An 11,810-nucleotide genomic window follows, 5' to 3' on the forward strand; every position below is an offset into this window, starting at 1 on the left:
GGAAAACAGGGCATTACCACAGTTTCAGAAGGTCACGACTGCTAATATGCCACACATGCCCATTGGTATATTCCTACAAGCAATTGGGTACATTTACACAACTTACACAGTCTGCGTTCAAACAAATCAGATTGTGTTGCCCACTGTACATACACTACAATTTATGAAATTGTGAAGCATTCAAAGAATGGACCTATAACTATAATGACTAGAAATTCAGAAATAGCCATGCAGTCGTCCATGTGAGAGAAACGCTTCTCTTTTGGCTGTTGCAAATCCCCCTGAAACATCCATAACTTACAGCCAACTAAATTCTTCTGTGAAAATTGTCTTAGTTTCCAATGCAAAATTAACAAAACATAGGAAAAATGGTAAACAGCTTCTGAAGTGCCTCTTCTTTGTGTCTTGAAGGTGAGTAATTTGCAACATCATGTTGGGGCTGATAAGGTGCTCCCCTTCTATCTTCCCACACTGGGAACTACTTGTTACAGAATAGTATCAAAGTATACAGACATTTTAAAGTCAAAATAAATACTTTAAATTATTAAAAATTATATTAAAATTTTGTTCACATGACAACAGTTATCCAGCTATAGATCACAGTCTAAGATTTAAAAATATGAAGCAAATACTATTTTTTATTACTTGACAAGAATTTGTATATACCTTCATAAGCTGGGCCAGAGAAGTAGGTGCAGAAGACTCATCAACCTGTTCACAAAAAATTAAATACATATTCAAGTTCCACACTCAAAACACAGCAATAGTTAACCTCTCCTGTAGTCTGAAAGTCTGCACTATATCCTCTGAGTGTCACTGAAAGAGATATTTCCCACCTACTGTGATTTGTATTTGCTCAAAACAGAGTCCAAACCTATGACAGCTTCGGAGTGCCTCTGTGGTTAATGAAAAGAAACTGTAATACCCAGACCCGCTGGAGATCGGCAAGGCTCTAACCTTGTGCCAAAATTTGTACACTGGCTTTCAGATATTTTCATTCGCAGACAAACTATTAACTGCTTCATCAGATAAAGTGGAGAGATCCAATGCAGAACTTGAGAATACCACTTTGTGTAGCAACAATATTTATATTCATGGCAACCTATTAAACACATTTGTGGACCCAGAGGGGCCCAAACAATTTCACTTCAATTATACAGCTTTAGGAACAAATGCCCAACTAGTTAAGGACATGAAAAAGAATCATTTAGCTGCACAGAACTGCCCTCAAAATGTATGGGATATGTTGGGTTTGGTATTTGTTGGAACCCCCCATTTTTTGCCAGTTAGGAAAAAACCATTTAAAAACAAAAGCTAAGTGATAAAATGTGAAAATGGCAAAAGGCACACTCCAAACAATGTTTGTGGCAAGAAACAAAAAGCACACACAAGCTATACAAACATGCATGTGACTAGGTGTAGGCAGACCGGTATTGAACAGGGCACTATGGTCAGTTGTGCAAACCTCGAACCTACATGATCTAAAAATGATCCTACAATATCTGTGCCACACAAAGTCATTCAGGAAATAATCTAACATATTCAATATGAAATACAATGCATCGCTAGGCACCAATGCCAATATTCACATGGGAACCGTGCAAATGATGGTGTTACTCAGTTTTTACTATGCTGAATTAAATACGCTGTATTTACAACGTATACTATGTTTGACTGGAAAATATATTCAGTTAATGTTTGGAAAACTGATACGTGATTTAGAATTAAGTGCAGTGTGTAGAAAAAAGTGTGAAATTGTGGTTTTACATACTGCTTTTGATGTTCCACTCACTGGCTCAGTTCGACTTCTAGAAGAAGAAATAAAGGTGATCAGAACTTAAAGCACTCGTACCCAACATAAAGCAGTGAAAACAGATCATAAAACCTGAACATCAACACATTATGTTCTGAGAGTCTACTGAATGTGGAAAGTTATTCATATACATAAACTGTTCCCTCTTGGTACTTTCAGTGCAAGTAAAAAAACCCCTTCAATATCCCATGTCTACTTTGCACCAATTACTCTAAGACTTACGGATACAGACCACAACAGTGAAAGTGGAAGCCCTCAGATATTTTGTCTCTGCTACGTATCAAAAATATGAAGTCAGTATTACAGTTTTGTGTTCTTAAATAATCAACCATCAAAATACAAAGGTAACTTTAGCCCATCTGTATTTCCCTAGTATCACAAATAGGTACCAGATAGAGTACTCTAGTTCCTAAGAAAGAACAGTGATAGGCTAGACACTCTGAAGTGCAAGTTTACTTAAGTGAAAAAAAATCAGTCATCTGACAAAGAAGTAACACCACTGTCAGCAACACAGCCTTTAGAAGAGAGTTTCTTTGTGGAAGCCCAAGCACTGTGTTCAGATGTCTACCATACTTAGCCATTAAAGTGCCAAAATGCTACATGTGTTACCTATGCGATATTGATTAAAAATAGTAGTAGAAATGTCACCTGAAAGGAGATCCTAAGATTTTGGGTGATTTATGAGCCCTGTGACCAAAAAAAAAAAAAAAAAAAAAAGTCTTAATTGCCAGAATTTGCTTTTAAGGTAACCTTGAAAATGCTACGACGTTCTAGGAAATACTGATTACATTTGAAAACTTGCTGAGATTCCACATACTCATTGATCTGTATCTGCATGCTGCTCATCATGGATCAGACATGCAACCGTTGATATCGTTACAAACAATTCATGCATCATCCAAAGTGTCCCATGAGCGGAGGCAATTCAAAGGCTGCTGTGGAACTGATGGACAAATAGAAAGGCTCATGCTTCCTGCCACTGCTAGAACACCACCGAGGCTCGCAATTACAGCCACGGACCTCCCGAAGATGAGGATGTAGAAGGAACCACTTTAGATTACCACATAATGGTTTCTTCATCCGTTTACCCGAAGAACATACTACAAGGCGATTAGCACATTTTTGAAGGCCTCTCCACCATTACAGCACGCATTCATCATTCCCAAACATTAACTGCTCTACCAGTTGTTTCTGCAATTGTTCCAGCTGAAGGAACAGAGACCTAATCCGCCTGGTTAATTTTCAATGAACAACAGTGCCATTCTTTCGTTATCCTCACACACAGGTATCCATTTGATCTTTGATGCTAGCAGCATCGACCCTCTCCTTTTAGGGCAGCACTGCAATAGCAGGAGAGGATGCCATCCACCAGAAATGGAGGATGCATTGGCAAGGTATGTTTAAGCATACATATTTAAATTAGCCCCCAAACACGGCCATGTTTATAAGCACAATGCTGTGGTGTCCAGAATTACTAGGGAGTGCCTGAAAGCACTTCAACAACTACTGCAGTAATATGCCCAATGTTTACATGCAGAGCCACATAAATTGAGGGGGGTTTGCTTGCAAATGCTTCATGGGTACTAGGACGCTGCTGCGCTGTTTGTCCCAGACACACTGTAACTCATCAGTCTATTTTTTGACAACCAATGTTACAAATACATGGCAAACCCACAAGCTGCTGAAATCGACTAATTGTGGTGGAGAGGTGTAACTTTAAGAAGGCTGGAAAACACGACCATTCAAACAATGCTAATGTAGCTGATATAGAACTGGGCTCTAGGAATACATAAGTGGCAGTAATATTCCTGTAGTCAGGAGTGTATTTGAATAGCTGTAATTTTCATCAATACCCCTGTTTCTCTGTCCTCCGGAAATCTTGGGAATACAGAATTAAACATGGAGCACAGATATCAGCTCAGGGTAAAAACAGACATAGAAAGTTAACTACTAACATTTGGTAACATGCTAAACTGCTTACTGAGTTTCAAGTTTGGAAAGGATTAAGTAGTATTACATGAACTATTCCTTCATCACACTCGCACAAAAAGCAATACACTTTAGGATGTTGTTCTTTTCCTCTTGCCTGAGATGGACACGGCCTTTAGGAAACTAAAAGGAAACTTGTCCGCGTGGTTCGCCAGCTGGCCACCCTTGGTCCTTCCTGTACGGCTAGTATGCAAAACCCCCAGATTTGGGGCATAAGAACACCTGCCATATCCCTCCCCCCCAAACACAAGAAATAGTCAAACACCGAGAATCAGACTCTTCTGAGATGGGAACAAATTATAATTTTACACTATAATGTGTATCTGCCTTTACTATAAAAGCAATGAAAGCAAACACATATAATAAGGAATCTCTCCACTTAGAGGAAACAGGATCTACACCTTGGCTCTGAACAAACCCAACAGAATCACCCTAAAGTTACCATTGTTGGAATTGGAACCCCGTGCCCCAGAAGGCCTAAAAATCTAAGTCTACTTTGGGACAGATATATGAAAATCTACCCATGACAACAAAAATTACCAGCAGCTTGAACAAGAAAGATACAATCTGAATGCCTCTGTAAACGAGTATCCTTTAAAAAGTTAACTGGCTGAAACCCCTAACAAAGAAGCCAATGCTTTATGGATACTTACAGAACATGTCTTTTGCTGGTAGCTTTACCTCCTCCAGCAGGGATTCTTCTCACAATTACCGATGAGTTCTTAGGAATCAGGGCATTCTCATCTGTGTATTCTGAAAACAACATAAATACAGAAAAAACACAGCAGTCAGTTTGTAAGAATGTATGCTAATACGTAATTACATAGCACTTCAGGAGCCCTTTACAGATGTAAGAGCACAATTTTATATGTAACATCGCGCTTTTATCGTCTCAACACACTAGCGGTACATTTGAAGAACGTTTGATAACCAAACAGAAGCAGCAAACTCTTTTTCATTTTTTTAATACTGTTTGAATGCCAACAGCAAAATAGTCTCAAAGGGCTCTAAAGGAGAGTCTGCACGAGGTTCTCTCCTGATCTAGCTTAAGTTGCTTTTACTTCCGTTAGGCTACAAAACTAATAGATCCCTGGAGAAAAACAAACCACAGCAAGTCTCACCTGCATAAACCAGGTGACAACAAAACAGGCACCGGGCTACAGCATGAAAACTCTGCACCATTGCTTTCATAGCGGCTCACTGAAAACAAGTCACCTCTGCTGCTCGCGCTCAAGACTGACAGAACACGGAAGAGACCCTGCCATCTCTGCCGATTTCTTGGAGCTTAATCCATCAACAACCACACTTCTCAGCTGCTCAGTGCTTTACATTTAAATGGAAACAAAACTGGCAGTGCTAGAATTTGGATCACAGAAATTTTGGGGGGTTATTTTGAGCTTGCTTTCACAAGCAGGGCAGAATAGGCTCCAACTACAGTGGTATCTCCCCTCTTCAGCTAATCGCCTAGTTTGACTTAACCAAAGGGACGTGAATTCTTTCAATTCACTGTTTGCAGAGCAGAGAAACTCTCTGAAATGCCAGAGTTTGCTACGCCCGTGCCGAACTGAGGATTGCGGTCGTTCTGCAGAAGATTCCAAGTGCCAGCACCTCTCCTAGAAAGAGACTGTATATACGAGGACAGCGGCCAATACATTTATTCATAAATTATGCAAGCCCGCAGAGGTCAATTGGAACACGCACAAGAGGTGTATTATGCAAAAAGAAGAGTACGTGCTCTTTTAGTATTTTGTGACAATTCGTTGACCATTAGAAGAGAAGCATTGACATCTGCCGCCTTATAGGCTATTCTTGCATGTTTATATAGCGAGATAGATATAGGCTCCAAAAGAGCACCTACATTGCTTTGAAAGGAGGAGTCAATAAAATCTAACATACTTCCAATCGTTAATCTGATTATAAAAACTGCCCGATGCCTTCATGTCTTATGTGGTGTAACCAAAGTAATCCCCCACGCTAGCACTGCCAACACAAAATGGCACAGCGAAGGGCAAGGTTTAAAAGTTGCTTAAGCGCCGTCTCTAAAATGCGAAGTTTGCACAGTGTTGGAGACATTCCAGTAGACAGACAGACAGACATCAGCTCTGAGGCCAAATTAATTCATTCAGAGTTAGCGTGGGTTTCTTTCAAAGACATCATGTCGTGGCATTACTAAGACTGTCAAGTGCAACACTGAACTCAGGCAAGTCCTGAGTTCAAGAGACAGTCTTATAAGAGCACTGTTCTTCCTTAACACTATTCATCTAAGACCAGTTCAGAGTCTCATTTTTGGGTTTATAGTTTTCATATTTTGTCTGACAAGCAGAATAGCACATTCTCCAAGTGGTTTGAGTCAGAATGCGACACGACAGGAGAGAGTACTCAAGAAACCCGAGTTCAGCAGTTTGCGGTTCTTCCACAATATTGTGAGAACATATAAATTATGTGACCATTAAATTATATTATAATTATAAAAGACAAGTCAAGAAATTCAGATCAAATTAAAAGGAGGCAAGTTTAAATGCACCATTCTTGAGTACAGGCTTTTTGAAGGGAATTCTGCCTTTATAGAACATGCCTCCAGAGTAAGCATGGAAAAGGATACCCTCCCCTCTTTTTTTTAAATAGGTTCCAACCATCCATTTTGCCTTCCCAGCATCTTAAAGTAAGTCATCGCATCATTTTTTCCACTGATATTTAAAATCCTGTCTACTTTTTGCTTATACTGGCACTGCTTCTATGACGAGATTTCCATTATGAAAAGTAAGTTACCGAGCAGTAAAAGGTTAGAGACTTGGAGAAATCTGAACAAGCAGGCCATCTTCACTCAAGATTCGCTTTGTTCTTTCCAAGATCATTTCAACATTTAGTCAGGACTTCTGCACAGACAAAGGTATAAAAAACCCAATACTTTATGTCCACATGTAAGAATTCCAAATATCCTGTTTAGGCAGAATATCCTGGTCTAGTTTTTTCCTTTATCTTCTGAAGGTGAGTTTAAGCACCTATAGCTGATTAATAAAAACTGAAATTCACGGTTATGCATATAAACCAAAAATTTGACACACATATATATTACACTGAAATGTATTCTCTAGCTTTGCTCTGAAAACCACTGGGGCATTTTTGTGTGTTCACATGGAAAACACCCTCATGAAAGCTTCCATAAACATTCCAGCCTGGTGTAGTGGAGGAGGGTGTCCCTGCCCGTGGCAGGGAGGTTGGAACTAGATGATCTTTAAGATCCCTTCCAACCCAAACCATTCGATGATTCTATGATTCTACGAGCTGTGTCACTAACATACCAAGCTTAAAATTTTATCCTCATTTTACAAAGGTCAAAGCGCAACACAACCTAAATAGAGGAGGACTTTGTCACTGTTAAACAAGACTGATGCTCTTTGAAGTATGAAAGATATTCCTTCTTTAACTTCACCTTTAGGCAACACCACATTTAACAGCACCTAGTGGAGCAGATACTTTTTCTTCACTGGATTCTGATTATGTATGAAAACAAAGCAACACACTTTGTACAACTGGAATTATGCATATTAGAGTAACACTTGATGGGGTGACATATTTATGAGCATAAATTTTTATTCTAAAACTTTGCTTTCTGTTTCTCACCTGCTATAACAGAATCCATGTGTTTGGCCTATTTCAAATATTTTTTCTTCTAGTGACAATAATTGGGCTCCATTGCAGTTTACTACCATCCAACATTCTCATTTGAAGGCCCTGTTTACACAGACCCAACTATCACAGGAGTGATGTCAGCCAGTTGGCCATTCAGCCTGCTGGCATTTGTGAAGTACTGTTAAATCTTCATAGACATTCTCCTGAAGATACTTTAAATATCTGTAAAGGCTGGGGCTGCAGTTACCGCAGCGTACATATTATTCTGTTTAAGTTTTAACACGTCAAACAGGAAGAGGGGAAAAAAAAAACCATTAGTACACATGTTAAAGACTGTTGTAAGAGTGTCACAGAACCACAGGGGAAAAAAAAGAAATGGGATGTTTAAGGAAAGAAAACACTTTACATGTCTTTTTATTTCTGAGAAATCATATCCCAAAGTCTTTAATCACATTCAAACTTATCAAGATGGCAGATTACCAAACAGAAACATCACACCAAGTAATACAAAACCATTACCATCTCTGAGAATCAAGCACCATTTATTAGATTTAAAAGAATTTATGACTTCTCTAAGAACATTTATTACGTATATTCACCATAAATGTTCTGCCATAAAACATCAGTACTGCCCTGACATGGTTAGTACCAAGAAAAAAAAAAAAAATCCTTTAGAAATGAATGATGAAATGATGCTCAACAGCATCTGAATGATAATGTCTTTGGTGAAGAAAAGAGGTTATATGAACAAGAAATTCCAAAGTCTAATTTAGATACAGAGAACAAGAACCGTGCAAGAAGGCTTTAAAGGGACTGCATAGATTATAACTCAGATACAGTCTTGATTCAAAATCTTGCTAGTGAGCAATTTCTGCAACAGCCACAAAACCAGGTTTCCAATGCAGTGGAGTAAAAGAAGTTGAAGAGAAAATTAAGTCACCAAAAGCACTTTTTTCCTTCAAATTAGCCATCTGTTCTATTTCTAGCACTTTCAGCTTTCTCCACCAGATTTCAGAGAAATCTTTCAGGTTTGTTATTGTAAGATATCCTCCCAAATCTCCTTATCGTTTTACCTAAAAGAAGTCCAGGAAACTAAAACTTTTGTAAGCACTACATGTCACACATCAACCACATATTCTTCTATGCCTAGCTCCATGTCTAAAACACAGATCTGAAGGTAGCTGTCAGAACAGCAACTCCAGAGGAACAGCTCGGTAAGGCTCCCAACACAAGTCACAGCTACGAGTTGTGGCCAAATCGCATTATTGCTTCCCACCCCGCTTAATGCCCGGTACGGCTTGCCCTCCCAGTCCCCCACATGCCGGCGGGATGGGCCCCAGGCTGACTCACGCTATGTGGGGATGACCCACAAAGAGCAGAACGTGGCCCCCGCAGGCAGCGGCCACTGCAGGGCAGTCTGTGCCACTGTCAGCCGGGTGATCCTTGAGGCCCCACGCCCGCTGCCCCCACACACCTTCTTTGGTCTGGGCATTGGTGATCTGCAGGTCACAGTTGGCTGGCTTCAGCTTCTCGCGAATAAAGATCTGGCGCTTGAGGTCACGCAGGCAGATATGGAAGCCGTTGAAGGTGACTGTGTCATAGTTCAGCTTCGAAGAGAACTTATAGTGGACACACGACATGGCTGGACCCAGGCGGTGCCTGCTCCGCAACGCTGTCTACCACAGCAGACAGCGTCACGGCCTCTGTGCCAGGTTAGGGCCTGCAGCAGCACGGGGAAGGGCCCACCAAGGGGGCCAGGGAAGACAGCACAGGCTGAGCTCGGGTGGGCCGGTAGCGCTCAGAGGCCGTGGCGCTCCGCCATGGCCAGGCCTTGCAGTCTCAGGTAGAATTGGTTGGCGGAGGCCTCAGTGATGGAGCTGGGCCAAGGCAGCGGTAGCTGCCCGGCTCCTCGTCTCAGCCTGGGCGAGCAGGCGGATGACAGGGAGAGGCCCCCACGGCCCCGGCTCAGTCTCTGCTCCCTCTCCCGCAAGCAGTTCTCCCAGGCCCAACAGCTCGCTATGGCGACTGGGGCACCCCTGCCACCGTGTTCCACTGAGGGGTATACCGCCTGGCAACCACAGGCTGCCACGAGCACCTCACTGTGTACATGCAACAGCACACTGCACCCACCCCAGTGCTTCATGTGACCCAGCGCATTATGACAAAAAGCCTAGGTCACGTAGGTGTGGCGGCCCCGCCCTCTTCATTCTAACACTGAGTAGCCCCTACGGGAGAGCCGTCACTGGTTGATGTCACAGGCCATCAGCCCCATGCCTGTCACCGCCCCGTGCCGCTGGCGTCCCTTCTGTCCCCCTCAACCTATCATCACCTGGTGTCCTGTCACCCCCCACGCTGCCACCACCCAGTGTCCCCTCCTGTCAGCAGCCAGCCAGGGCAAGACAGCCTGCGGGAGATGCAGTGGGCTTTGCCGTGTGGCACTTGGCTGCCCACGCTGCAGGGCCAGTGAAGGAAAGGGACATCTCAGGGGGTGTGAGGGTATCTTGTTGCCTTTATGGGACGTTCACTCAAAGAAGGCAATGACCAATGCACTTCCCAACTGTGGCACATCCACAGTTGCTTGAACTCTAGAGAGGGGGACTAAAAACTAAGGAACGAACCAGTGGCATTAGGAGGTGCCCCAGGACATCCTTCTTGCTTTCTCAGTCACCACAGCTGCTGCTGACCCAGCCCTAGTGCATGAAATCCTGCCTTGAATTACAAGGGCTAGTTCTGCTGAGTAATAATAATCAATGGCTTGCAGACGTTTCTGGGCCAACCGACTATTCCTTTTTGTTCAGGTAAATATAATAGAAAAGGCTTCTTGTAGTCTGGCAGGGCTAACGAGGGAGCTTCCACAAGTGCTTGGTTTAGATCTTTAAATGCCTTGGGGGCTTCCGGAGACAGGAAACCCTTTTGATTGCTGTGCTGTCCTCTATAGCCAAGGGATAGTTATTTTTGCTGTTTGTGTCTGTCTGTTTTTCCTGTTAAGAGTGATTTGGAAGCCTAGGGTTTAATATGGTAGCCTTGCTTATAAGCATGTGGTGGAATATGGACTATACATATTCATTCCATAATTCCACCATAGCCACAGTCAAAACTACAGCAGCAGAGGCAAATTAGCCTGACTGTTGGACATGCACTAACAGCCCATCCTCTGCCAGAAACCACCTCTCCTGGGTGCCTGTCCCACAGAGTTCTCAGTAGTACAAGGACTGGAATCTACATTACGAACTTTCACTGAAGAAAGGAAGGATACCACCCTTCCGCCAAGAAGGGTTTGTCGCTACTCTGAAAAGAGACCCCTGGCTATGCTTGGAGAGCAAATCTATGGTCAGGTTTGCTCCCTCCGTCGGGGCTGGGAACTGGAAATGCCAACGGAGCCTTAAAATTAATAGAATCGATGGAAATGGACAACTGAGATCTCAGGACCATACAGATGAACAGGGGAGTCTTCTGCCTGGAATGTTGCATAGATCTGTTCCTAGACCTAAAGGCATTTGGTATTCCTCCACAAATTCTTCCAAAACCTTACTACAGGCCACATCCACTGTGCATGGGAGGGGCATTCTCCAGAATCCATCACATCACACCTATTCTAATAAGCCATCACGCTGCAGATTTCTTCCTGGATGGAGTTCAACAAGCTTGCTGACGATACTAAAGTGGGAGGAGTGGCTGATATACCAGAAGGCTGTGCTGCCATTCTGTGAGATCTAGACAGGCTAGAGAGTTGGGCGGAGAGGAATCTAAGGAAATTCAATAAGGGCAAGTGTAGGGTCCTGCACCTAGCGAGGAATAACCCCAAGCACCAGTACAGGTTAGGGGTTGACCTGGTGGGAAGCAGCGCTGCAGAGAAGAACTTGGCAGTCCTGGTGGACAACAAGTTAAGCATGAGCCAACAGTGTGCCCTTGTGGCCACAAAGCCAATGGTGTCCTGGGGTGCATTAAGAAGAGCGTGGCCAGCAGGTTGAGGGAGGGGATTCTCCCCCTCTACTCCATTCTCCTGAGATCCCACCTGGAGCACTGCATCCAGCTCCGGGGTCCCCAGCGCAAGACACGGACCTGTTAGAGCGGGTCCAGAGGAGAATCCCAGGGCTGGAACACCTCTCCTGTGCAGAAACGCTGAGAGAGTTGGGGGTGTTCAGCCTGGAAAGCAGAAGGCTCCAGGGAGACCTTGCTGTGGCCTTGCGGTATATAAAGGGGGCTTACAAGAAAGGCGCGGAGAGACTTTTTACCGGTGACAGGAGAAGGGGCAAGGGTTTTAAACTGAAAGAGGGTAGGTTTAAATTGGACATAAGGAATACACGGTTTATGCTGAGGGTGGTGACACACTGGCACAGGTTGCCCAGAGAACTTGTGGATGCCCCGTCATTGG

General features: G+C 43.1%; 1 protein-coding gene across 1 annotated transcript; it reads right to left on the bottom strand.

Moving 5' to 3' along the window:
• Nucleotides 1–307: 307 nt before the first annotated feature.
• Nucleotides 308–9,075, bottom strand: LOC129210880 (E3 ubiquitin-protein ligase RBBP6-like). Its single transcript, XM_054837215.1, has 5 exons — nt 8,910–9,075; nt 4,456–4,555; nt 1,772–1,808; nt 667–711; nt 308–478 (listed from the first exon to the last, which is right to left on the bottom strand). Exons 1-5 carry the CDS (start codon nt 9,073–9,075, stop codon nt 350–352), a joined length of 477 nt encoding a protein of 158 aa, XP_054693190.1. The 3' UTR covers nt 308–349.
• Between the last annotated feature and the right edge of the window lie 2,735 nt (nt 9,076–11,810).

This window comes from Grus americana, chromosome 10 (assembly GCF_028858705.1).
Source record: "Grus americana isolate bGruAme1 chromosome 10, bGruAme1.mat, whole genome shotgun sequence".
NCBI lineage: Eukaryota > Metazoa > Chordata > Aves > Gruiformes > Gruidae > Grus > Grus americana.